This window comes from Aulonocara sp. 'chitande type north' Nkhata Bay, linkage group LG4 (assembly GCF_057382095.1).
Source record: "Aulonocara sp. 'chitande type north' Nkhata Bay isolate Kocher_YH1m ecotype deep benthic linkage group LG4, A_spYH_male_GT1.1, whole genome shotgun sequence".
NCBI lineage: Eukaryota > Metazoa > Chordata > Actinopteri > Cichliformes > Cichlidae > Aulonocara > Aulonocara sp. 'chitande type north' Nkhata Bay.
Window position 1 is genome coordinate 35,362,498 of NC_141347.1, and position 26,522 is coordinate 35,389,019.

The 26,522-nt window shown below is 43.3% G+C and overlaps 1 protein-coding gene across 2 annotated transcripts in view; it reads left to right on the forward strand.

The window, feature by feature from the left end:
- Positions 1–266: 266 nt before the first annotated feature.
- The window catches only part of grin2ca (glutamate receptor, ionotropic, N-methyl D-aspartate 2Ca), a 77,115-nt gene continuing 50,859 nt past the window's right edge, over positions 267–26,522 (forward strand). Inside the window, exons 1-3 of one of the 2 annotated variants that reach the window (XM_086290147.1) lie at positions 267–907; positions 1,167–1,455; positions 21,725–22,166. In XM_086290147.1, coding sequence (XP_086146273.1) covers positions 21,741–22,166 — 426 coding nt within the window. In that variant the 5' untranslated portion in view covers positions 267–907; positions 1,167–1,455; positions 21,725–21,740. Of the gene's footprint in view, positions 1,456–21,724; positions 22,167–26,522 lie in introns of both variants that reach the window. The other variant, XM_086290146.1, reaches the window with a different exon arrangement.

Here is a 26,522-nt window from a genome sequence, read left to right on the forward strand (position 1 = left end):
GCGAGCGGGTGGGAAGGCAAAAAATAAAAATGAATGAGTTGACAAACGAATGGGTCCCAGGGAAGCGTGAGGAGAGATGATGCATTAATCTGTGGTGGTTGAAAAAGGGGGGATGTTGTAGAGTTGTAGGGCAGCCAGTACTCAAAGAGCAGAGGGAGGGAAATAAACGGGAGGGGTGGAGGGAAGGGAAGAGAGAGACGGGAGGGAGAGCGAGAGGATAAATCCTTACTACATAATGATTAGAGCTCACAAGCCCTTCCTGTGACATGGAGTGTAGGAGTCAGGATTACAGCCGGCCAGAGAAGCCAGAGTGAACGCTCTGCTGATGGGCGAAGGAGGGGCACAGGTAGGAACAGCCCAAAAAACAACAAGGCATACAGGACAACAAGTGCAGCCAACTGAAGGCTAGAGCAAGCAAGGTGCGCTTGGAGAAAGGTCACGAGGAAGATCCAAGAATTTCCAAACTCCAGCAGTTTGCATCTGCACCTCTGTTCCGGCCATCTGTCGCCGGCCGCCGACGGCCTCGTCCCGGGCAGCTGGATCATTTCTCAGAGCCTTATTTTGATGGAGTGGCAGTAAAAGTACCGCTCGCACCAGAGGAGGACGAAGGAGGGAGTCTGGGAAATGAAGAGAAGGGTCACCCTGCAGGACCTGCGATAGATGGGGACACACGATGCGGACAGGTGTCAGAGACGGAGTAGATCTGCGTCTTCACGAACCGGGCAGTGACGATCAAGGACGCGGGTGACGAGCTGAAGGTTGAGGATTTCTTTTGGCGCAAGTTTCTGGCAGCTTTGTTAGTTTTTTCTTTTTCCCAGAGACTCACTTTCCAGCCAAGAGAGGAATTATCTTTCCCCCAGAGTTGCGCGGCTGGTGAAGACTTTAAAAAGGCTACTGCTTCACACAGGTATGCACACTCGAGGGTTTCTCCTAAATTCCTCCTCAGTTTCTCCTCCTGGGACACATTACCTGAAAACAGTCTTCAGAGGTGTCCCTGTCAACAAGTTGGAAAACTAAACCAAAAGCGCATCCGTGGACGGCTGAGATTATATCAACTTGCTTTGCTTCTCCTTTTCCTCCTCTGGCACCTGTTCACCTTGATCTCCCTCCGTCACTCCATCTATCCTCCTCCTGCTCCTCTTCTTCCCCCCCCTCCCTTTTACCAGCGAGTGATAATGTGACCTTCTGCCAAAGTGCTGGAAACCATGCCACCGTCGCAGCGGGCTCCTCTGTTGCTGCTACTGAAATAGACTCAAACAAGTGCAGGGAGAGGAAGAGCGAAAGGGGGAGGGAGATACGAAGGAGGGAGGAGGAGGAGAAGACGAGGGCCAAAGGGGAGAGAAAGGAGAGGAGGAGAAGGAGGGGAAAAAAAGAAAACGGGGAACAGGACGGCTGAAGCTGCACACACGGCATGAGTGGTGACGAGCCAGGGCTGGATGTGGATTGCCAACACAGGTAAGATCACCTTCGTCGATCGCATTATTTAAGCACCGGCGTGCTCCGATCAGCTTGCAGTTACTCCTGGTTAAGTATGGAAATGCTTTCTGCTTCTTTGGAGTAGTTTTGTTTGTAGTTTTGTTGAGCAGAGTTTCCTCCTGCTGCTTTCTGCTTTGGGTCAATAGCAGAATTATCAGAACGCAGAGGGGATCAGATCAGAGGGGGTACTCGACAGCATCCTTGTCAGAGGGATCAGACGACACGCTGCGCGGGGCTTTTTCCGCCTCTTGTAGGTGGCAGTAACTGTTGCTTTAACTCACCGAGCTGCTGGGAGGGGGGGGATTAAGCAGAGTGGATCGATGTGTCATTGTAAACAGTTAGAGCAGCTGAGAGGGCCTTTTGATACATGCCCGCCGGACTTGAGATACCACTGCTGCAGGGGAAATTGAACTGCCACTGAAGAGTGACTTCACAGGATGTGAGAAAATGTGTGCTTGCTCCAATTACCGAAGGATTCGTTCTAGCGTTTTGGCTCCAGGAGGACGCGGCGCCTTCGAATCAAATCTTGTGGCTCGAAATTAGAGATTTATTCAGAAGTTAGCCAAGAAAATTTGTCCCACTCAGACCAATAAATACAAGGAAAACAATGCTGCTGATAAAACAAACATGGAACAAACTATATTTTATCTGACATGTGCCCCAGGATCACTAACACCATCCGCTCCACAATTTAATAGTGTCAAGACGCATGTCTGCAGCAGGAACTCAACACACAGGCAGGAATCCATCCGGAACAAACGGCCACATTATCCATCCCTGAGTGAATAACTGACGGACGTCTCTTTATCTCAGAGTAACAGATTCTTCTGTCACAGGCCTTAAACACGACTCAAGTCGTTTTATTTTCATGCGTGGACAGAAAGTGAATATGAAAAAGGGGCTTTAACGATGAAGAGGTCAGAGGAAGGGAGGCAGTTTAAATGAGAGGCGACGGTGAGGGGGGGAATCCGCGGGGACGTTCTGCCGAGCTGGACACGACTTCTTTGAGAGCCGAGGCTGCTGCTGTCCGGACACCACAGCCACGAAGGATGGACACAGACTGACTTTAACCTGTTTTTAAGGCTCACACAGGTTATTAAACGCCTACAGAAACCTGTGGAACAGTGTTTCCTGTACAGCGGCCAGACTCAGACTACAGCATGTTTGTCTGTGTCAGAAAATGTGTTTGTGTGACCGAGACACTTTCACTGCATGCGTGATGTGATCGGGAATTACAAAAGGAACACTACGCTGAATTAGATAAGAAAACAGAGGACGAGGTCACACAAACTCATCGGCAAAGGTTTTAATGAGCTTATAGATCACGGGAACAAAAGCCTGTTTTTTCCATAGACGTCTACACAATCCAAGCCTGAGGAGACGCCCTCTGCTGGCTGCCACAAGGAATGCACATTTAAGCCACTTCCCCACTGGCTTCACTTTTCAAACCTGGAAATGATGCCTGTCGTTTAAATGCACACACAGCCACACACGTCCAGACCAGAAAATATACTCATTTAAGAATTCTGGCTTCTAAAATTAACCAGTTTAATAGGGATTAGATAAGAAGTGGGCATAATTTCCACTTTGGCACGCAGTTACTTTGGTTTGAGATCCATTAGGAAGAAAATGAGTCTGCTTTATGTCCCTTTTCATAGTTTGCAGATGTCCTCTTATTTATCAGGCTCTAAATTTGGGTCTTATGTGTCCTCGTGGGCTTTTATGCAATTAAAGAGTTTTCATTTACACCGCCTATAGAAGTAAACGCTCCAAGAATTCATTTATTTTGAATCAAACCTAAGATTCATGCGATGTTGAAGTGAGGATGAAACTTCTTCGGTTAATCGTGGTTATTTGTTGTAAAATCGCAGGTCCACAGGTGGAGGTAAAAGTCTGTTTTTCCTGCAGTGAGAGCAGAGTGGGAGCGGGGGGTGGTGAGAGTGTGTGACAGTGCAGCAGCAGTTAGGCAGGTGAAAAATGGCTGTTCATTATGTTATACCAACCATATCCCAGTTTCAGTAATTGGGTGCGTGTATGTGAGTTCAGTACAGACAGCCTGTACGTACATGCGCACCAGAAACCAGCCGGAGGATCCTCAGCCCATCGCACAACATGATGCAATCTCACTACATCACACACACACACCTGCCCTTCAACACACGTGAGGACCTTGCCTAACTCAATAAATGGTTACGAGGGTTTTTACTATGATCGTCCCTCTCCCGGCTGCACCAAAAACACGCTCAGCAGCAAATATGTCTGACTTATTAAACACTATCAGTTACAGGTTGTCAGGGAGGATCAGCCTTCATGTTAGCAGACACTGAACGAACCTTACAGCAGCACCGAGCAGCTGTAACGACTTCAAACATTACAGGGAAGGTTCTTATATGAATCTGTGGTCATGTAAGGCACACAGTCAGACAAGAGGGTGACAGCTGGTAATATCATTTTTCATTGTGAATCATGCAAAGCTTTTCTAAAGAGTCTAAGACTGAAATGCAAAGTTCATTTCTACTGTTGTGAAGTGTTTGCAGACAAATTGGCGTCTTCCAAGCAAGCTACTGACCCCCACAGCAACATAGCAGCAACCAAAGAAAGATGCTGGAGTCAGAAACCAGTTGTGGAATCCACATGTTTTCCAGGGGTTATCATGGTGATGACCCCTGCAGAAAGCAGCTGTTGACCCCATGAGGCCTGTGTGAATGAGGCTTTAGCAGCCGAGTAAGGAGAGGCCTGGCCAGCTGCACTTAAGTATGTGAAGCAGTTGATTATCAGCTGATAAAACATCAACCAGTGAGTGAAGAAATCTCTTCCCCTGTGCTGATGCTGTGCCTGGACCAGCCTGAGTATGGTAATTAAAATGGATGCAGCATTGTTGCTCTTTTTATAATTGAAACAAAAGCAACGAACGCCGTCATCCTTCGCAGCGCTGGATCTCAGTGAGCGCAGAGACTGACAGCGAGAAAAGCAACAGCAGCTACACAAACACCAGTTTAACAACCATTCCTGTAGCCTGGAGTTACTGAGCTCTTCAACTGCAGAGCTAAATTATATCGTCACGCAAGCCTCGCATGCTTGCAGCCTGCAGCCTGCGGGCAGACTGACAAACAACCTCCGGGTTGGTATCACACAGACACGGGCTGATTTGTCAGCTGTCCGGATCTCCCATCTCACGCTCGGAGCCGATCTGCTTAATCAAATGTTAAAGACACAAAACCTCACCCATCTTCACGTCTCTGCAAAGCGAGAGGCGAGGGAGGGGAGGAAGACGGGAAGAGGAGAATGATGATTGAGAGAGCAGACCCCAAAAAAAAAGAAAAAGAAGAAGACATAAAACAGAAACGCCAGTCGGCTCGCCCGCACGGGGAACGGGTTGAAATGGAAACTGCTCTGATTGACGGCCGGTTACAAGCATCCCAGACAGTAAAACATTTACTGCAGAGGAGGGAAGGAGGTTACAGGATATCAGATCAATCTATCCAAGGTCATCAGAGACGAGGGTAGATTTAACTCGGGCATCATCCCTAAACCCTTCTCTCGACAATCTCTAAAACCCGTACGGGTCACCGTTAAACGTTCAAACGCAGATCTGTGCTGCGACGCCGGGCGAGAAGAAGTTCTCAGGGCGCTCTCATACTGCACAGCCTGCGTGGTGAAACCTCAAACTCCGGGCAGAATGAGGCTTGCAGGCTATGCTGCTCTCCTCTCGAGTTTATGGCTGCACTCACGGGCACAACAGAGACTCGGGGCCCATTTATATTCATGGCGCAGCGCCGCTTGCACCTCGTCTAACGTCCTGTCCCTGTTGAGAAGGAAAACTGACACGCCGTGGGGTTGGGAGGGCGGTGGAGGGGGGCTTTCTTTGCCTCTCCTTTCCTTGTCATTCTTCTGCCTCTTGTGGATCCTGACACCAACCTGAGTGTTTGTGCATGTGTGACGCGTGTGGGTGCATGTGCGCTGTGTAGTACGGGAAATTGATTAAGCTAATCGCTTTCTATTCACAGCTGCGTGTGTCCCGCTTAATTTTTCACAATTATCCCTGAGCGGGTGACGCGGTGGGAGGGCGTCTCGATGAGGGATGATGACAGCGATAACCTTAGAAGGAGGGCCTGGAAAGTGAGGGAGGCCGGTGAGACGACATCCAAACAGAAAGCTGCGTTTAAAGAAATCGGGCTGAAGCGTTTCCACTGCCGTCTAACAAAAAGTGACGCGCAGCGTCCTGGTGGTTCGGCAGCTTGTGATGACGACGTGGTTGGGGCTTTGCCACGTGTCTCCTCCTCCTCTGTCCTTCTTGTCACTCTCAGCGTCACCTAACAAAGTCAAACTGCTCGACAGAGCAAAAAAGGCACAACTCGTGACTTCCTGAGAGATAAAGAATAGTTTTTTACTTTTCTGGAGGCTGTTTATTGTTGCAAAAATCAATACGCCATCTCCGGAGAAAACCATAAAAGCCAGAGTTGTTTATGACATGCTCCGATTGCTTTCCATGGAGTGGTTTTACATGTTTGAGCTGCGATTAGAGGCACTGAGGCTGTACCTCTCACTACCTTTTCACAGATTCTGACAAATCGAAAGCTCGTGCAGTCATCCAGACAGCAAAAGAAAACCATCTCTTTGTCGGCTTCCTTTGACATTAAATTTCTCCCACGTATCCTTTCAATAACCAATTAATAACACTTAGTGTCCTGCAGAGTGTTTTTGCAAAGCTCCAGCTCATTCTGTTTTTTTGTGGATACTTGGTAAACATGACAGATGTTTTTCTTTGGAGTCCGAACCCGAGCAGAAAGTCAACACTGATGTGCTGAACGCAGCTCAGACTGGGTGATGATGCAGATGTGCGTCTGCTGGATGTGTTGAACTTTCACAGCATGCAACACGTGGAGACATCGAGGGCCAAACAAGTGTTTTTGTTATGTCCTGGTAGCTGATCCGAACCAGCAGGTCGAGTACATCCTCTGCTGGGCAGGGTTCGGTTTATGTCTGTGAGCTGTTACAACTGCCCAAAAAAATGCAAATGTTCTATTATTATTCTAATATTTCTACTATCTATGCAGTGTTTTTGCTCTAGTGACCTTCAAGTCATCTCGAACCAAAACAAACACGGTGAAGACAGATGACACTTTCCTAATTTAACGTGACCCTGTGATGCAGCTGGATTCTTACAAGCATGCTATCCGGTCGTTAAGTGATGACGTGAGTGAATCCTACTTCCGGGCCTAAAGTAGTCTGCGTTTAATATGGCTTTTGTGTTGTTAACATGTTTAATGTTATGTATTTTCTTCTATTTGATCTCAAAAAGCTCCTAAAACAGTCAGTGATCACTGTTGACCTCCCTCGGCTTTTATTACCGCTAATCATTTATTTAAGCTCAGTTTTTAAAACCTTAGGATGTAACTACAGCCCAGCCCATGCAGCAGTATATGAATGACTAACCTCGTATTGTGGATGGATTATCTCAGTTGTTCTCCTGGCTGAAGTTTGGTCCTTTTACAGCATCCTGCCATGCGATTACATTTGTTCCTGACCACCGAGAACACTCACGTTAACTTTTATCGAGTGGAAAAAAAGTTAGCTTGTTTATATTATGCTAACATAGCTGTGTCGCTAGCGGTCACGTAGCACATCATTATATACCAGCTAGCCCAACTTCAGTAACCCTACAAACGTCACTGCTGTTTAGTTTTCTGTCTTCATTTATGCTGGAAGTGATAGCAGAGCTGTACGTTTGAATTTGTTTCCAAAACCCCGCAGTCAGGACATGCTATATTGTATTTAGATAGAAGCTAGCGAGCTAACTTCCTGCTAACTTCTAACTCTGTTAAATGTCATAAATTCCGTTTTCATGGATGCCTGGATGCTAAACTCAATTGTTACACCTGGTAGAGCAGAACGCTGATCATTTTATTAAAGATGAAAGACTTTAGACAGTTTTTCAACTCTCAGTAATGCCACAGTGATCGTTTGATATATGGACCTGCAGCAGAGTTTAGGTCCAGACACGGCTAGTGACGTCAGACTGAACAATCGGATAAGTAATGCTATTCCTGCACCAGCAGCACAGACATGGTGCAAAGGCTGACTCTTACCAAATGGCGAACAAGCCTCGTCTGCATCCTCATTTATGGTTTACATGTAAATACAACAATGACATGAAGTCCTCGAACCATGTTTAAGTTGTATTAGCTCACCCAAATGACTGAAAATCTGTTTTCTTGAAGTAAAACCCACGTATGCATTTAATGACTGAGCTCTGAATCCAGGGAGAAAAACCTAAACCAGTTTGCTGTCCAAGAATCAGCATCTGTGTGAAAGCCTTTGACAGATCCTGAAGATTATCCCCGAAACCAGCACAATGTTTCTATACGGCGATGTTGCTGAAGAGTTTATAAAAATATAATATTTCAATTCTATCTTTAGTACAAAGTAAATTGGTTTAAAATTGGTATTTCAAAGCCTCCGCACACAAAAATCAATACGGTCTTGCCAGCTTTATGCCTCTGTGGGTGTGTGATTTGGAAGAACTGACTGATGTTGCGTTTATCTTGCACATTCCTGCTTTACACACAAAATAGGAAAGGAGAGAAAGACTGCACAGGCCACACACACACACAGATTAAAAACAAAGTGATATGCTCATATGTGGATTAGAGCGTGTGTGTGTGTCAGAGGTCAGCTGTATTTGTGTGCAGCCACTATATCAACTGGGAGAGTAGGTTGGTGACAGCTGGACCGGTGGCAGGGGTGGAGGGGGGGTGGTCTGGTTCTGCATGGGCAACCCCAGTTTCAGCTTAACCAGGGTCTTACACTGATCCCTGCTTTACATACGGCTGCACATGAGGCCGAGTGCGGGGTCCGCCAAAGCCTGACAGAGGACGCTTCCGCCACCCTCCGTGTTACCTGCCGCCGCGGGTTTACAGCCAGGTCAGCCCGCAGGGTCAGAGTAGGAGTATGGATATCAGCGTGTGATGTCGCGCCCTGTAAGCCTTCGCCAAACATCCGCCCATGTGTTAAAGGCAAAATGGATTACATTTGCATTGCCATTGTAATCTTCAGCCTCGCAGAGATTATTACCCTCAAAACGCGTCACAATCTGTTCGATTTCACTACGCGCTGTGCTGACGAAGACAACGCCGGGTGATGAAGTGTCCCCTGACGATAAATGTGCCAAAGCAAAGAGGAGAGATATATATCAAACATCTGTCCAGTGACGAGCAAACACGTGGCCTCTGTCCTTGGGGATTTTTCCCCCACTTTGGAGTAAATGATGATCTTTTCTCGACTATGTTGATCCATTTATTGCACGACCAAACTACGGAGTCTTTTCTTTTTATAGGTTTAATGCAAAAGGCTCAAGCTGGGCGATGACCTGATCAAGGTTATACGACACTTGCTGCAGAGGGAGCGCTGCTTTATCGCTACGTGAGGTTTCAAAGATGGAACTGTAATAAAAGCCGGCTACATAGCTTTCCATCTGCTGTGGCATTTAAAACCTGCTGATCGTGGCCCCTCTGATGCTACAGAGTCAGAAAATCCAACTGTTCAGTTCTGCTCCATCTCCCTCCTGAATATTTAAATCCTTTAATGCAAAGAGATACCAGCAGCCGCCTGACTACTCCCCTCTCCCACCCCAGAACCTTTGTTCAGAAACGACAGTAAAAATCTCACCAGATTTATGAGGACTTTACCTAGACAGGTTTTCACCCTGTGGCAGATCAATCACTCGTAGTGCAGAGTTCCAGTAGAGGCGTGCGCGTCTTAAATATGTCTGCAGTGCCGGCGGCAGAGGCGAAGTCAAAGGGTCCGCGACAGAAACTAATATCACCGAGTGAGTCTGTTTGATGCGTCTCTGTCTCCGGAGGTCACGTGAAACAGATTCATTGTTATTGGTTTGGACTTCAAAGCCTCCACTGGGGTTTCACTTTGGGTGCATTTCAGCAGGAAACCCTGGTGGACGTCGACTTGGTCTTTTTCACGCGGCCGGCTGCCGTTTATCACACGGCCACGATACACGACCCCATCCCATAAAGACCAGAGCCGTAAATCAACAGGCAGATTTAGGGGGGACCCTGCCCCTCTGCTGACGAGTCTGTCGCTGCAGAAAATGAAAATCCTGGCCTTCATGGAAACGGAGCCATATTTTGTACAAATGAGCACAAAAACATGATATGGATTATGCATTTTGTTAACTTTATAAGTTTATATAACATAAGAGCCACATAGTTTTTTTGTTTTGTTTTATTTATTGCAGTGCTACAAGTCCTTACGCAAGCAATTTGGCAACACCTCTGGGCAGTTACTTGGAGGGGAAAACACCTGTAACATGGATTTTAAACCCCAGAAGCAAATAGATGAATGATAACTGAGATACTCTCTTAATTTTGGTGCGTCTGTGTTGTATTTTCATCACCTATTTGCTCATGAATGCAGAGATGCAGCCTCTAACGGCTGATATCCTATTTTGTAAATACGCTATGATGAATGTTAAACACTGTATATGTTTCGCAAATGATTGCATGCTCTGCTAAACAGGGTCATTTGTGGGTTAATTGGTGCATTAAATTAATTTTTGAATCATATGATTACGAGCATCGAGTAAGCAGGTGGTGCAGTTTCTGCCCAGCATGCACCACAAAGCTCCTCCCACCAACAACAGCAATAATAAAAAACAAACTTTAAAGAAAAAAAGAGTTAAAATGTTGATTTTAAGCCCTTTCGTTTTTGGAGTTGCACATCACTGCAGGTTCTGAGTCCTCCACGAGAACACTGAACAAATTCTGTTCTGATTCTTGTTATCAATATACTGATCAAAACAAAATACAGATAAGATCCTCATCTATGTATTTACTAAAATAATAAATACAGAAATATTCACAGCCTTATGACCGTGATCCACAAACGTCACAGCATCATCACTGGCTAACTGCAGATTGGCTTGTTGGGGGTCAATCGGCAGCACAGCAGCTATCTGCGTTATTACACTCGACATAAACAAGTCCAGCATGATCCAACAGAAAAACTCCACTTTATCAAATTATGTTTGCATAAAGCAGTCACAGCAGGTGAAGATGGCTGTTTTCAGGCCATTTTGTCAGATGTCTAACACTTCGTCACTGCTGATGTGGCATTTGCAGTCAGAGTCCCTGCAGTGACGAGCACCTGCCTCAGGAGATATGGTAATTCAAACATCCACAGTTCCTTTGTTAACCGGTTTTGTCTTTAATTTATTCTCAGTCGCCTCCATTGCTTTATCTACACATTTCTTTTCACTGTTCCATAAAGGTGGCCAGTTACGCACATGCTTCAGTGAAGCTTCAGTGAAACTGAGAGGCCGTGAATCTTAATCTTTGTGGCACAAGTCAAAGTTCTGATTAATATCAAACAATCCACTGATTTTAGCATTAATCTGTCGTTTCCCATCGTTTAATCTTAAACAACATCAGAGGCACAGGTGTCGAACTTAATGAGAGCTTCACGATTGATCTTCTAAACAAACGAGCCTAAAGAGAACCAAATTAAATAAGCACGATTAGAAAGGATGAAAAAAGACAAGAGATTTAACAAACACACTCGAGGAGACTGAAAAACCAAACAAGGGCCAAAAAGATGTTTCCTGCACGCTAGGATGAACACAAATTGTGCAGCTTGAGGGCAGCGAGCAGTTACAGCCCGTTTTTGCACAATAATTAATTTGATATTTCCAAGGTTAGTTGCATAAATGTACTTGTTGTTTATGCTATTTAAATTCAGCTTCGGCTTTAGTGTCATAACGTGTGCAATTTTACATCATGTTTATTTGAAGATAAAGGTTCACAGAAAGGTCTCACTGAATAAACATATATTATTATTATTAGTCCTAGACCTTTAGGTCACAACAAGCCTAAAGATCGGTCGCTCAGCAACAGGGAGGTGCAAGTTCAGGTGGTCGCCCATGGACACAGCACCACAGACGGAGTCGTGAGCTCCGGCTCAGGCCTGTGGTGGAGGTGAGGCCAGTCTGACCAGCACGCCGACCTCAGGCTTGCTGGTCAGACCGGCCGACAGTCTGGGAGGATTCCCACTCCTGCTCGTGCACCGCCGACCACGCCCCACCACAGAGTCCAATAAGATCAGACTTGGTAACCTTGTTAAAGTGGCTGGTAAGACTTCAGGGAGGTCTCAGGTCCAGCTTGCGGACTTTTATAACAGGCAGGTGCTGAGGAAGGCGACCTCTGTCATCCTCTCTTAAACGACTTTCAGCTGCTTCCTTCAGGTTGTCGGTATAAAGTGCCGTTTATACCTGCTGCTATCATCGTGCTTGATAACACTAAACCATGTTCTCTTTCTTTTGGTGTTGTTTGATGTGTGGACATACTGCAACTTAATTTCCCACTGGGGACAATAAAGTGACCACTGAGTGCATTCACATATAAGGCACAACAGTGCTGCTATATGATCAGTCACAAACATGGTTCAGTCTACTGGCAGCAAATATGTGGTTTGCAGTTTAAGCTGCTTCGAGTGGCCTGCAAAACTCAAACATGCTGTTAAACAATTGGTGACCTACTCGATTTTATAATAAATAAACTTTATAAAGTTTATTTATTATAAAATCTCACCCATTATTAGAACGGACTATAAATATAATTGTGGACACTGTGAACAAGCGAACCACTGCCAAGCTCTACTTCGAGGTCAATTTTGAAAAAGGACCACGTACAATAAACATTCAACGCATTGTACCAGAGTTATTGTACCTCGGCAGGTCAGATGCAGAAGATCATCAATTACATTTATCTGAATCTCATCATTCATGAGTAAAAAAGTGTAGAACAGCTGAATACAGCATAGTCTAATATTTGTTATCTGGTAAACTGCAGCTGAGGAACTGGTGTTGCTTTGTTAATTAACTCAAGCGCCAGACGATGTGGAGCCGTGCCAGACTCGGTCCCACGGAAACAAAGAGCAGTTATTGTCTTAATGTATTTGAATACAACTCTAACAGAGCTAACAGTGTATTTGCTGCCATGCTGTGGTTTTTCAGTGGCCTATAATTAATGATATAAGCTGTTTAACTGGAGCAGCTTAGAGCAGCCAACAGTCGGAGAGAAACTACAAACTGAGGACAGGATTTGGCACAGACTCTGTCTGTCTTAGCTTTTCTGTATTCTGTGTAAAAGTACACAGATCAGAAAGGGATAGGAAACCTTAATAGTCTGATTCAAAGGTTCGGTCAGGACCTGCACAGCGGTCTTAGTGGTAGGCTGTCCTGGGTCACAGATATATCCAGAGATCTGGCTCCAGATATTTAGTTTATTTGAGATCAGTCAGAAGATATCGAGGATTGATCACATTTAGCAAAGCTCGCGCTGTAGAACGTCTGACTGCAGTACAGCCTGTATAGGAAATGTTTACAAAAACACTTTTCATTTGGGCTCCAACCAAAAAATGCGGACACGCGCCAACTATGTCATACCGTGGATATTTTTAGATGCCGATGTTTTTCCTTTTTTTGCCACCTCACCCCGCTCCCACTGTACTTATGAGGATGATGATTCTACAGATTAGTTAAATGGGTGCAGATTTAAAGAGATTAGCGTGGCTGTATTTTTTAATCAGAGATTAGTTCAACATATTCATACAGGTGTAATCATCTGGTGGTAAATGAATCCTGACTCTTTGTAACAGAGAAGGTCAAACTGTGGCTTGTGTTTGCTGGGTGGTTGCATTTATTAAATTCTATTAAAGAAACCTCTTTCAAGCCTGGAAAGCACTGATCCTGTCTGCAGGATACCCACAGCGAGCAGTGACGTAGACCAAACTGAGAAAAACAGAAAGCTCAAAAGCTGCGACACACTTCCAACATTTCTGAAGTTTTTTGAAGATTTTGTTTTCGTAGTTCTGGAGAGAAAAATGTTCCTACAGTCCCCAACAAGATTAGCAAGCTAGGGTACATCCAATAAACTGGGAACGCTCTATTCCTGTACAGTAATACTTAAATTTAAACAGTTAAAGCCGAAGATGAAATAAAGATGTGAATTTCCTGACCGGTTAGCGAGCAGTTGCTGGGTGATGGTGCTGCACTAAAAACCTCCCTGTGAGTTGTCGTAGTTTCCATGAAAGATTCCAATTTGTCTGCAAACGCTTGCCAACTAACGGGGTAGTCAAACTTTCCAAAGGTTAAAAAATGAGAAAAAAAAACCTTCAAAGTAAAAGTTATTTATTTACCTCTAAAATTATAATTATATATATATATATATATATATATATATATATGAATAGATGCTATCTGGTTACCTATAAAAAGTCTTGATTTGGAGTACCTACATCTCTTAGTTTCACTAAAAAGTCCCATTAATTAGCTCATTATTTTTGATTTGGTGGATTGGCGTTCACTGATCACACCCAGGATATACCACTGATTTGATTTCATCTATAAAGTGATACTGTGATAAAGTGATTCAGTAAGAAGTTCTGCCTCTGCCGTGTCAAACTGAGCTCAGAGATTTATTTTATTTATTTTACTAAAAAGCTAATTATGTTCCTACAAACCTAGTGGACGTCTTTCTTTCTTTGCTAAAGATGGTGTATTTCACTATTTTGGGAAGAACTGGTCACAAGAGGAACAATAGAGCTAATTTAAGTAGTGTTTGCCTACCCGGTGCAACGATAGGGAAGCCCTAACGTTCATACGAGTCCCATAAAAGTCATAGATCTGCTTGATCATGGAGTTCTGACAGCGCTGGATCAAGAGGAAGCTGCTGGACTGTTATCAGCAGGTGAAACACAGACGCAGCAGGCTGCGGATCCATGGATGAGTGTATTGATTAAGTAGCAGGAGACGGGACAGGTGCACATTGTTAAACAGCTGCAGCAGGGGTGTCGTGCCCAGAATATAAAGGGAGTCATTAAACACTGCACCACACTTCTCACCCAGATGTATTTACTGCTGCAGCTTCACGTTAATGAGCTGGATCAGGAATCACTTGGAGGACCTTTGCAGCATCTCATCGATAAATGGCAGGTTGTTTTCTTTCATGTGGTTTCATCACTCATATGGTCTATATCAGAGAAAACAGAGAGTGGACAACTTTGGAAGAATGGATGCAGTTTGCAGGATGCAAAGATGAGATTTCAATGCGCACTGTGGGGCAGGACGGCTGTTGCAAAAGTAATTAAAGGGCACTGATTGCGCTAATCCTCATTTTCTGTCATGTGTACTGATACAGTGGTGGATGCTCATATTAAACAAGGCCAAATTTCCAAATAATGAGGTCAGTGTATGCATAAATAATCCCAAAGGGTCAGGCTTCAGGCTGCTCTAAACACTCGGTTTCAGACAGCTTCTTTTTTACTTGTGTCTTTGCATGTTGCCACAGATGGGGGATCTCCTCATGTGGTCATTCTTTGGCTGTGAGATGCCCCACCCACCAGCTGTTCAAGCTCTTTGTTTGCAAGGAGCAGCCAATCAGAAGAAAGCTGGGTCAAAAGGAGAGGAAGGGAGATGCCAGAGGTGCTTGTTGAAGCTTCCACCCCCCTCATAAGAAAATTAAGGATTACTTAGAGTCCAACAATAAAAATCTGGACCTGGAAATGAACAAAACAGGTTCCCTCCAATATGACAAAATGATATTTTTTAAAAATGTGAAAATAAACTGCTGCTTTTGGTTGAGACAGTGCTGAAAAAGGTGAAGGCAACATACACTTGCATTAGAAGGGGAAATAAACCGCACTGTACAAGACTTCAATATGCATGAACCAGATGTACTCACATTCTCATCACTGAGTCTGTGTATGTGTCGCCGTGTGCAGAAAATCCAATTTGCCTTATCAGCAATATTCAATTTCTGGGAGCAGATAACATGTGTATGAGCTGAACATGCAGATGTGGATGTTTGCATTATTTACCTGTTCAACTTAACAAAATGTCCAAGTGTCAGCAGTGTGGAAGCACAACAGACTAAAAATAAATAACGTCGTTGTAGGATAGAGCCCCAGCAGCTATTTTTAATCAGTCTGCATTTCTCAGCTCGTTCAGTAAAGACACTGCTTCCTCCGTATGTCACCCACTAGAGGGGGATAAGCACATCTTAAATGTTTGTTAGTCAAACTCTAACTAACTGAGGACAGAGAATACGAACACTGTCGATTGGTGGGACGATACTGCCGATCGGCACCGTTTAACTTTGAAAGTTCGGTCTCTCGTCCGCTTTTTAAAATCTAATCTCTCATCAGATGTTAGATAATTCTCAGCGGTGGCCTGTTTACACAGTTCAGCCGTCAAAAGAAGAGGAAACAGGAAAGTGGCTGGTATGTGCTGCTCTGAAGCAACTTATTTAAGTCACGTTGCTTTTCCATAATCCCTTTGACAAGAACGGACTTTGGCGACAGCTTTCCAAGAGAGGCAGTAAGAAATAAATAGGACAGAGGAGTGTGTGTGCTTACATTAATCCTGTAATGGGGACTAACCTCCCAAACCATCATCTCTACGTGTAACCTTAAATATCTGACTTCTTGCATTCTTGCTGAAGAAAGTTTGCAATTAACAGGGAAAAGTTCGGGTTCTTCATGTGGGTATGGAATAACCGTTAATGTGCCGTCTGTACCATATGTACAGCATGCAGCGCTCCATGTTGTTATACTCTATATAGGTTAAACATACTGTGGTCTACTTTATTTATTTAATCTCACAGTACAAAGACAACATGTAAAACACTGAAAAGGAAAAGGTTTCCCTTTTTTTAACGCAAATTTAAAGTTGGGACAAGTTATCTCACATATTTATGCAACTTGCAAGCAACGCATTAGAAACTGAGGAGCCCATCACTGTAGTTTAGAAAGCAACATGTTTCCCATTACAGCTGCAGGATTTCAGCTCTTCTTTTTTCTGAATCATAACACTGCAGATGTCTTTAGTGGGCCAATCATCATCTACCACCCAAATTTATTTACTACAGAGCTATCCACAAAGTACGAGGCCACCTCCACATGTTCAGGCATGGAAACCTGATGCCATGAAGCTCCCAGCACACAGTTTGTATGCTGATGTTAATGCCTGAAGGCGTTTTAGAACTCTTTGCCAGCCGAGCGTTGGCCATTTAAATGCACTAACACACCTCAGCACTCTGTGTCACTGACCTGACTTGTTGCAGTAGTGCTATCATATCACAGTACCATGCTGAAACTCAGTGAGTTCTTCTCAATGACCTGTTCATTCAGACATTTTTTAATTATGAAAGATCTTTCAAATCAATATTACATAAGCTAATAATAAATGAACTCCATGCTGACAAAAGAACCAGCTCGTTTTCTGCTGAAATATTTAAATGTTATTAGATAACAATGGAGTACTTTCATAAGAAGCTTACATGCAGACGTAATCAAGTATAACTGGGCAGTGACTGGTTGCACTCTGTGGGGCACCAAGTACAGTATGACTCATTCTGAATCCAGTTTGCAGCAGCATCATGACGCAAAAGGCAACCTGTCTCCGGCTCATGGCTCAAACTACAGTATGTACCTTGTGACTGCTTCGGAGCCGAAATTGTCTCTGTTTTGTTTTGATTTAGCCAAAGGACAGATGAAAATCCTCTTTCCTTTATGTATCAGTGCAGTTTAAGGATTCGGCTGGCTTTAGAGGTTCGGGGGTCGGCACCCAGCAAACGTACGGTCACAAGCTGTAATGTATCTGCATCATGAATCTTTGAAGGCTGTTTCCTCCAGATCTGAACGGTAAATAGAAACTGAGATACGATAGCCTCCATGGATCTCAAAATACAATATAAAATATATTCCAACTTTGTTTTACTGATTTCAACGATAACGTTAGCAACAAAGTTAGCAACAGCAAAGTCAATCTTGATTTCAGAACAGTTGTATGTCCATTGTACCCCCCATCCTGAATTCTCCCCCTGCCAGGTCCACACTAGACAAGACAGCACAGAGAGCCAGTCTCTGCCCACACACACAAAAAAAACATCTCAAGACTTATACACATAACAAGCATAACCCAAACAAACAACAACAAAAAAGGGACCAAACAAAACAAAAGGATAAACAAATAAATAAAGTAAAAATGAGATTAAAAAAAAAATCCAAACTTTATAATGTAGCTTCACTCAGTTCACTTCAGACTCAGGAAGTAAAGTGATGGTGTCCACTAGTAAGAGAAATGATTTCCAGATTTTGTTAAATTTCCTATTTCTTTATTCTTTTAGAGAGAATCGAAGTTTTTCCAGCTTTAAGTTAAAGAGTACATCTCTCACCCAATAATCATGAGTTGGGGGGTGGGGAAGCTTCCACTTCAACAGAATAAGCCTCCGAGCTAGTAAAGTGGTAAAGGCTAGGGCCTGTTTGAGGGGGCCAGATCAAGTCGGGAGGAATGCCAAAAATTGCGGAGAGCGGGTTAGGAGGGACAGTCTGGCCATGTGCTTGGCTAAGTGTGTTGAATATATTCCTCCAAAATGGACTCAGTTTCGAACAAGACCAAAACATGTGGAAATGGTTGGCAGGTGATAGTCTGCATCTGCTACAGGCATCACTAATGGTTGGATAGATTTTAGATAATTTTGCGTTTGTATAATGTACTTTATAGACCACCTTGCACTGAATCAAAGCATGACGGGCACAAATTGAGGACGAGTGAATCAGTTTCAAAGCAGAATCCCACTGCTGTTCTGGCAGGGTTGTCTGTAGCTCTTCCATTTCAGCTTAGTATGAGAAATGGATTTGGGGACCGACGTATCTAGTATTTTATACAAGGCTGATATCAGTCTGTTTTGATGAGGGTTCGTCTGCAGGATGATATCCAGATTTGTTTCTGAAGGCCGATTGGGAAAGTGAGGGAACTACGTTTTTACAAAATCTCTAGTCTGAAGATAACGAAAAAAATTGATATTAGGCAGGTCATATTTAGACGATAGGTCAGCAAAAGATAGAAAGGTGTCCTGACTGTACAAGTCCTTAACAGTCCTAAGACCTTTATCTTTCCAACTGCCAAAGGCCGCATCAATGTTTGAAGGTGCAAAATTACAATCTTTTTAATAAAGGTGTTAGCAAAGGTCCAAGTAGCCCGAAGTATTTTCTGAACTGTCGCCAATTATTCGATTATCCCCAACAAGGGTTGGAGAGAAAGGGAGTGGTGAGCTGAGTATTGATGATAATACTAGATGCAGTTTCCATTTGTACCCAGGCTGGTACAGGGGGGTCGTTGCGAACCCAATGCAAAAGTTTGTGTATGTTAGCTGCCCAATAGTAGTGTCTAAAATTGGGCAGACCAAGACCACCGTCAGCTTTAGAGGACTGAAGAATAGACTTGCGAATTCTAGCTTGTTTCCCTCCCCATATGAAATGTGACAGAGTCTTTTCTAACTTGTCGAAGAATGCTTTAGTAAGAAGAACTGGGACATGTTGAAAAAGATACAAGAATTTGGGGAGGACATTCATCTTTATCAGGTTAACTCTCCCTGCCACTGACAATGGTAGTGAAGTCCAACGGTCACAACCTTTCCCAACATTGTCTAGTAGGGACAGAAAATTCTCCCTCATCATTTTAGGTATAGAAGAGGAAATAAAACCCCCCAGATATCTAAATCCAGTTTCTGTCCACTTAAAGGGCACTATTGAGTGGGGAAGAGCTCTGGCCAGGGAATTAAGGGGTTGCAACTCGGTTTTTTGATAATTGAGCTTATATCCTGACAGTGTACCATATTGGTCCAGTATGTTAAAAAGCACCGGAAATGAGTTTAGAGGGTCAGAAATGTACAGGAGCAAGTCGTCTGCATAAAGGGAGAGTTTGTGGGTTACACCGAACCTCGTAATGCCTTTAAATCTATCCTCTGAACGCAGCCATATTGCAAGAGGCTCGATAGCAATGGCGAATAGGAAGGGTGAGAGAGAGCACCCTTGCCTAGTGCCCCTCTCAAGTGGAAAAGGGGAAGACAAGTTGTTGTTAGTACGAATACAGGTGAATGGCGAAGAATATAGTAGCTTAACCCAGAGAATAAAGTCAACCCTAAGTCAAACCTATCCATCACCTCATAGAGGAAGCGCCGCTCGACGCGGTCGAAGGCTTTCTCCGTGTCAAGAGATACCACAACCTCTGGAATTGAGTTGCATGATGTGTGGATAATATTCAAGAGGCGTCTTGAATTGTCATATGAGTGCCTGCCGGCCATGAACCCATCTGATCAGTGGCGATAATTTGTGGCACAACACGTTGTAGCCTAAGTGCGAGAATTTTAGATAGTATTTTAAAATCAATATTTAAAAGAGAAATTGGTCTGTAACTACTGCACAACAGAGGATCCTTGTCTTTTTTCAAGAGTAAACAAATAGTAGCTTCGGACAAAGTCTTGGGTAATTGACATTTTGAAAAGGCTTCATTATACATATCTTTCAACAACGGTGCCATAAGATCAGAATTGGCTTTATAGTATTCTGCAGAGTTACCTGTGTTTAAGGATTTAATGGCTTCTTGTACCTCTACTACAGTAATCGGTCCCCCTAACCCCTTCGTCAGATCTATTCTTGGAAAATGTATATTTGGAGAGTTTCTTCTGATAGAGGTGGAGAGCTTGACGTGTACAGATTGGAATAGAAACGAACAAATACTTCATCAATTCCCTCTGGGTCCGATATTATGTCACCAGCGGCAGACTTGACCTTTGGAATTAGTTTGGAGGTTGCTTCGGCACGGGCTTGATAGGCCAGAAGTTTCCCTGCCTTATCACCGGATTCAAAAAAGCGTTGCTTTGTCTTAATTAATTGAACCATAGCTGTTGCGGTGGTGGTTATACAATATAAAATATAAATAAATATATTAAAATCATGTCACAAAGTTACTGATGACTCCATTTTTGCTTTAATGACATTTTTACCACCTGAGCGTTCAGCCTTCATTCATGCGCCTCAGCTGTTTTACGGTTTCATTAAATATACAGGAGGTCTTCACGTATTTCTTCCATGAATGTTAATCTTACGACATTAAGCCTAAACGTCTCTACTGCTGTCAGCTGAAACACGGCTGATGTCACTGAACAGGATGTAGAGTCGAGTTGCACATGCAGGACACGTCACGAACAGCTTCCCATGCATGCATGCATGATGTGTTTTCTCGGAGTCTGTGCATGCAACATGACAAAAAAACCCAATTCCTTCATAAGTATTCTAGAGATGAACCGGCCCGGCCGTCATGCACTGCATGCTTGTTCTGCAGTGTTTTCCAGAGGAGCTCACAGCTCGGTCCGACACAGGATGTAGAACGGAGAGAAAAACGCAGCACAGAGCTGCACCGTGCTCCGTGCACTAGCCAAATCTCTTGATAAATTTATACACTACAATCAAGCCGCAGGCCATGACGCCTGGTTGGGATTACCAAGGGATTACAATATATTCACCCCACTGGGATTCCATCACATGGTGGATCAGATCTCTGTGACAGGGGCCCAGTGTGCAGCACTCCCCGAGGGCCACAAACACTGCTGTGAAAGATTTGACAACGAGCCTAACTCTGTCTGACAGCTCAACACAAACCGCTGTCTGCTTACAATGTGAATGTTAAACTAACATTACAGGGTTTGACATCGCAGAGTCCCAACTATGGCATTTCTCCTGCATTACCTTCCAGAGGGCAGAAAGCACAACAATTGGAAGTAATTAAGATAGTACGGCTGAGAGTTAGTGCTTGCATTGCAGTCCATTAGAGAGGCAGTGTTGCACAAGGAGCAAGGATTTTATCACCAGAGGATTAAAGGCATTTGTGAATAAAGTTTTTTTCCTTTTGATATGTTGAAATGTATGCTAATGAACATTATTCTGACACTGTGGATGTCACATGATCGTCAAAACTATGCATGCAGATCTGCAGCAGATTAAGCCTGAATGCCTTGGGCTGCTAAAAAAGAAATTAAGTAATAGCATCAAAAGTAATGTCACGAGAGAAAAATTATAAATCCTCTTGTTCTCCATTTGTTGCATTAAACGCTGGACACCATCTGCTGGGTTGTACCGCAGAATCCAACAGCAGCAGGGTGGCAGCTGCCATCCTAAGACGCAACAGCCTGGCCACAGCCTCGCTGCACGCTGACAAACACTAAAAATACTGCTCTGGGCTCCGTTAATGGGCTCTTACACGTCTGATTACAGCGACCGGGCCGGCACGCTGAGCCGAGATGAAGCCAGAAGGTCATTTATATTTATCAAAACGTAAAAACAAACACAAAAAGATCTTCCTGTCTAACATGTCGATCTCTTCTATCCCCCCCACCAGGCAGTAGGTGACTGAGATGGGCGTTCGTCTAGGCTGCTGGAGCGACTCCCCGTGGTGGCCGCCGCTGCTGCTGCTGCTATTCTGCGCCATCCCTGGCTGTTCCGGCCGGCCGTTCGGGATCCCCACGCCCTCTGTGAATGTGGCGGTGGTGTTCAGCGGCACGGCCTACCAGACGGAGATCAAGGGGCGTTTGAGTCGGGAAAACTTCATGGATCTTCCCTTGGAGGTGAACCCTATCACTGTACTGGTCAACAACACTAACCCTCGGGCGCTGCTAACCCGCATCTGCGACACTCTCTCAACCAACCGTGTCCATGGCGTGGTGTTCGAGGACAACGTGGGCTCAGAGGCCGTGGCGCAGATCTTGGACTTCATTTCCACTCAGACGGCCGTGCCAATCGTGGGCATCAGTGGAGGCTCTGCTGTCGTCCTGCCACACAAGGTCAGCTCGTCATCAATTACTACACCACACACACACAAAAGCCTTTGTTTTTATTCCACCGCCGCTGATCTTTCAGTTTTTCTTTTTATCCAGAATACACCAACACCACAGTACCAACCAGTGTTGGTCAAGTTACTTGAAAAAAGTAATCAGTAACTAATTACTGATTACTTCCCCAAAAAAGTAATCCCGTTACTTTACTGATTACTTATTTTCAAAAGTAAATAATTACTTAGTTACTTTTTAAAAACACGATTTACAACCTGAAGAGGTGATAAAGCGATAGATCTTTCAGCCCAATTCTACTTTTTCTGCATCATCATCATACAAAATGTAATCAAATGGAAAAATCTCTTTTTTTTAAAAACTTGTTTTATTAGTTTTAATCTTTTAACTTTATGCATCAAGCAAAAATGTAATTATATGCAACATTCTCTGACTGGAAGAAATTAGTTTAACATGTAAACCTATTTTCTGCACATTCCAGCACATAAAATAAAATATTTTGTGTGTTTACACTCAGTCTTTCAAATAGATGCAAGTAAAACACAGCAGAAAATAAATAAAGGCAAAGACTCAGCGGTCCTGTTGCTCTATTTTCACCTGTAAAGCAGGAGTGGGGTAGGCGGAGGTTTACCCTGGTGCAGGTGTGCAGCGGTCAGTGGAAGAATCCGCGAGTTTCTCTGTGAGTTTCCCATTACGTCGTAGCTACTCGGTGCTTGTTGGAAGTTTAGGGTTTTTTTCGCTGTAAAAAGAAGTTTTCTTCCCACGCACAGCGGACACTAATGTTTTTATCACTTTTTATGGAATCAAACTCAAAGTAAGGTCAGTACTTCCACGCTTTAAACGCTGCACGCTCATACTCTCTCTGCACTCGATATATGATCCATTGTTGATCTGCACACAGCTGTTGCCACGAACCTCGCACTCGCTTCCGTCACTGTCGTGAGACATTCTCGCAAAAAATCACGGTTTTAGTAACGCAGTAACGCAGCGTTCCTACGGGAAAGTAAAGGTAATCTAATTACCATTTTTGCAACAGTAATCCTTTCTTTACTCGTTACTTGAAAAAAGTAATCAGATTACACCATCTCTGGTACCAACTATAATAATATTTCATTAAACAAAGGAGATAGGTGCTCTATGAAATCAATTGTTGGGGTCAATCTCATTCCTGGACAAAGTTTCTGTTTTTCCTTTTGGTCTGTCAGGTATTAAGAACTCCTTACTCTTATTGAAGTTAGATAACAGCTTCATTCAGTATTTAGACATTTACTTAATCACATGAGTCTGCAGCGTGACTCGTAGTAATTATAGTCCTCGTAGCAAAAAGAGAAATCATTTCAATCACAATTCTGCTTAAGGTGCTGATTCATTTTCTTGAGAGCAGTTAAATAATGACAAAGAAGCCATTAGGAAAAAAACAGGAATCCGAGTGCTAATTACATCAGCTTAATGAACACTGAAGGACGTATAATACGTCACTTTAAAGCGAGCAAAAAAGAAGAAGAGAAAAAGAAAATCGATGGATATTAGTAATGACCAAATTGCACATTTGCATTATTGTTTCACACAATTCATGAGAAGAAAATGTTACTATTTCAAAGTCAGATACAAAGAATATACCTTTTATTCAAATCCTCAGTTTTTAATACACATATAGGACCTTTACTGCCTGATCTACGGCCTTCAAAGCATTCTACTGTTGCTCCAGCTGGAAGCAACTTTGGGTTCAGTGTCTTGTTGAAGTTTCAAAGCATCAACCATGTATCATAATTCCACTCCACTATCTGAGCCACAGTCTAACGGATATGCTTCACACATAATTTTTGCATAACAAAACCCATCATGTCAAATGATGAAGTTGTGCTATTTGAAAACGAGTGAATAACAACACCAAAAATATCCAGACTTTCATTTGCCCCACAGATTTGCCAGCTGATTTATTGTTGGAGCACTCATGCTGCATAAATAATCAGTACAAACGATTGACATCTGCTCTGACTGGCAAAACAATGCAATACATCTGCCCATTTCCCAGTAAGATGCCCATGATAACGCTGGTATCACCACCACGCCGTCTCAGATGCTCATTACATTGCACGAATCTGTGCAAGTGAAGGAGAAAAGGGTTGGTGCATTTCTTCACTGTACTGTGGTGTCAGTGTGTTTTTATCTTGTAGTTAATATTAGCTCCCTGATTAACTTTCCAGATGTGAGCCATCCTTCCTCAATGCAAGACGCTGAATTTTGGTACCCAAGTGTATCATGAGGTACTGGCTCCAAGTCAAATGGGTGAAGGAAACAGTTTATATAAGACTAACAACATCTGGCACCAGCATGCTGATAATCTATTGCAAGAGGAAGTGATATGATTTATTGTTATGTCAACATTAGGGCTGCCACAAACGATTATTTTGATAGTCGACTAGTCACCGATTATTTTTGCGATTAGTCGACTAATCAGATCATCATCCATTGGACGTAAAACTACAGCTTATTGCACCAGCAGCATCTGGTCTTATATAACTATCATTAGCTTACAGCTTGAAGTGTTTGTGCTAACTAAAAATAAAGACAAGATGGCAGTTTATTAATTTTTAATGAAATTTGCAGATTGTTTCGGTGAAGTTTAATAAACTCCTTGCTTTCTAAAATATAACAGGACACCGGAGTATATTCTCCAGCGTCTCACACTTCTGATAATCAGCTGTCTGCTTGACAGTTTTAGCTGTGCAAAAACTGTAACTTTAATCTCAGCCAAACCGATTTACTCAGGAACAAATAAAATACTAAAGAAAGCCAAACTAACATTTTTAAGTTATCTAAGTGACTTATATATATGTTTAACCTGACTAGCGAAAGACGGCGGTGGGTTTGAAAACGATTTGCCGGGAGTCCGGTGTTCTCACGGCTCTAGTTAGCCTTGCCCCCGCCTAGCTAACGAGCTAGTGGGTAACAGACGTCTCCGAAAACGTCGGAGCGCTTTTGAAAATATGTGGTGTCTTGATAAACTGAGCAGATATTTGAGGTTTACACAGCTACATTCTCCCTGAAAATATGTTAAACGTTTATTTTGTGACCCAGAAAGAATAATAAGAGTAATATTAAAACTAACTAGCTGCCGCCATTGTTGACAACTGCGCTGGGCTGCGCTATGAATTCTGGGACACAGCTTCTTCTTCTTCGGGGTTTAACGGCAGCTGGCATCCTTGTACATGCAGTGCTGCCATCTTCTGTTTCAGTCCGTTATTACACTCTTAAATCCTACTACTCATTCCTGCGTCCTTTGTGATCTTACAAAGCTTCAAACGAGGCGTCGACTATTAAATTAGTCGTCGACGATTTTAATAGTCGACATAATCGTGACTAGTCGATTAATCGTGGCAGCCCTAGTCAACATTTAGTGCAACTTCTAATTTTATTAATAAGAAAAACTAGAGTTCCAACTCTTTTGAACATTTTTGTGCAGATGTTGTATGTCGAGGTTGTGTTACATGATGTTAGTGCCACATGCTGCTACACTGAGGTGAGGTCAAGTACAGGAGACAAGTTTGTGGCTCAAACGAGCATTTAAACCACATCTGAGTTGAAGCTGGTTTAGCTGCAACGATCGATCTAAACAAGCACAAATACCAGCAACAGAGACTATAATCTTTTCTCTGGTGACATTTCTACAAGAAACACTTTGGCGGTGCTGGGATAGCATCACACGTCGACAGCCGCAGTCTGAAGCCCTGAAAAATGATTCTTTCACTTGATGACTCGACTTGGTGGTGGTGCACATTATGCTTGGTTTCTTGAATGATGCATGCTGCACAGCTATTTATGTTTTTCCTCACACGTAACAACTTGGCTGGGCCATTGAGGCAAACACAGCCACACTGCAACTTTTGTTTTTGCTAGCTAGTCCCAGACCTGCCGGCTCATGTTTGCACAGCATCAGGTTGACCGTGTCGCTGTTGTGGCCGTCCTCAACGCCATTTAGCTGCTTCCCAGATGTTCTCTCAACCCACAGTTAGATGGACTTTTAATACACTTTTTTATAATATATTAAACAAATGTTATATATTTGTGCCCGTACCACATAAAATACAATCAAAGTCTATGAGAAAAGGATTTAAAATGTCATTAAAGATTTATTTTAAACCACTATTTAAGTTCTAATTAAGTATTACCACACCAACGAGTTTGGTCAGCAGCTTTCGGGGAGTCGAAATTAGATCAGAAGCATTTATTATTTTTCAAAGCTAAAAAGATGTTTTGTTTGTTATTACTAGGATTAATGCAAGCATACAAATGCTCTGCACCCCTATCAGCCTGCCTCACATTCACCTTTAGACTTTTCAAGACCTG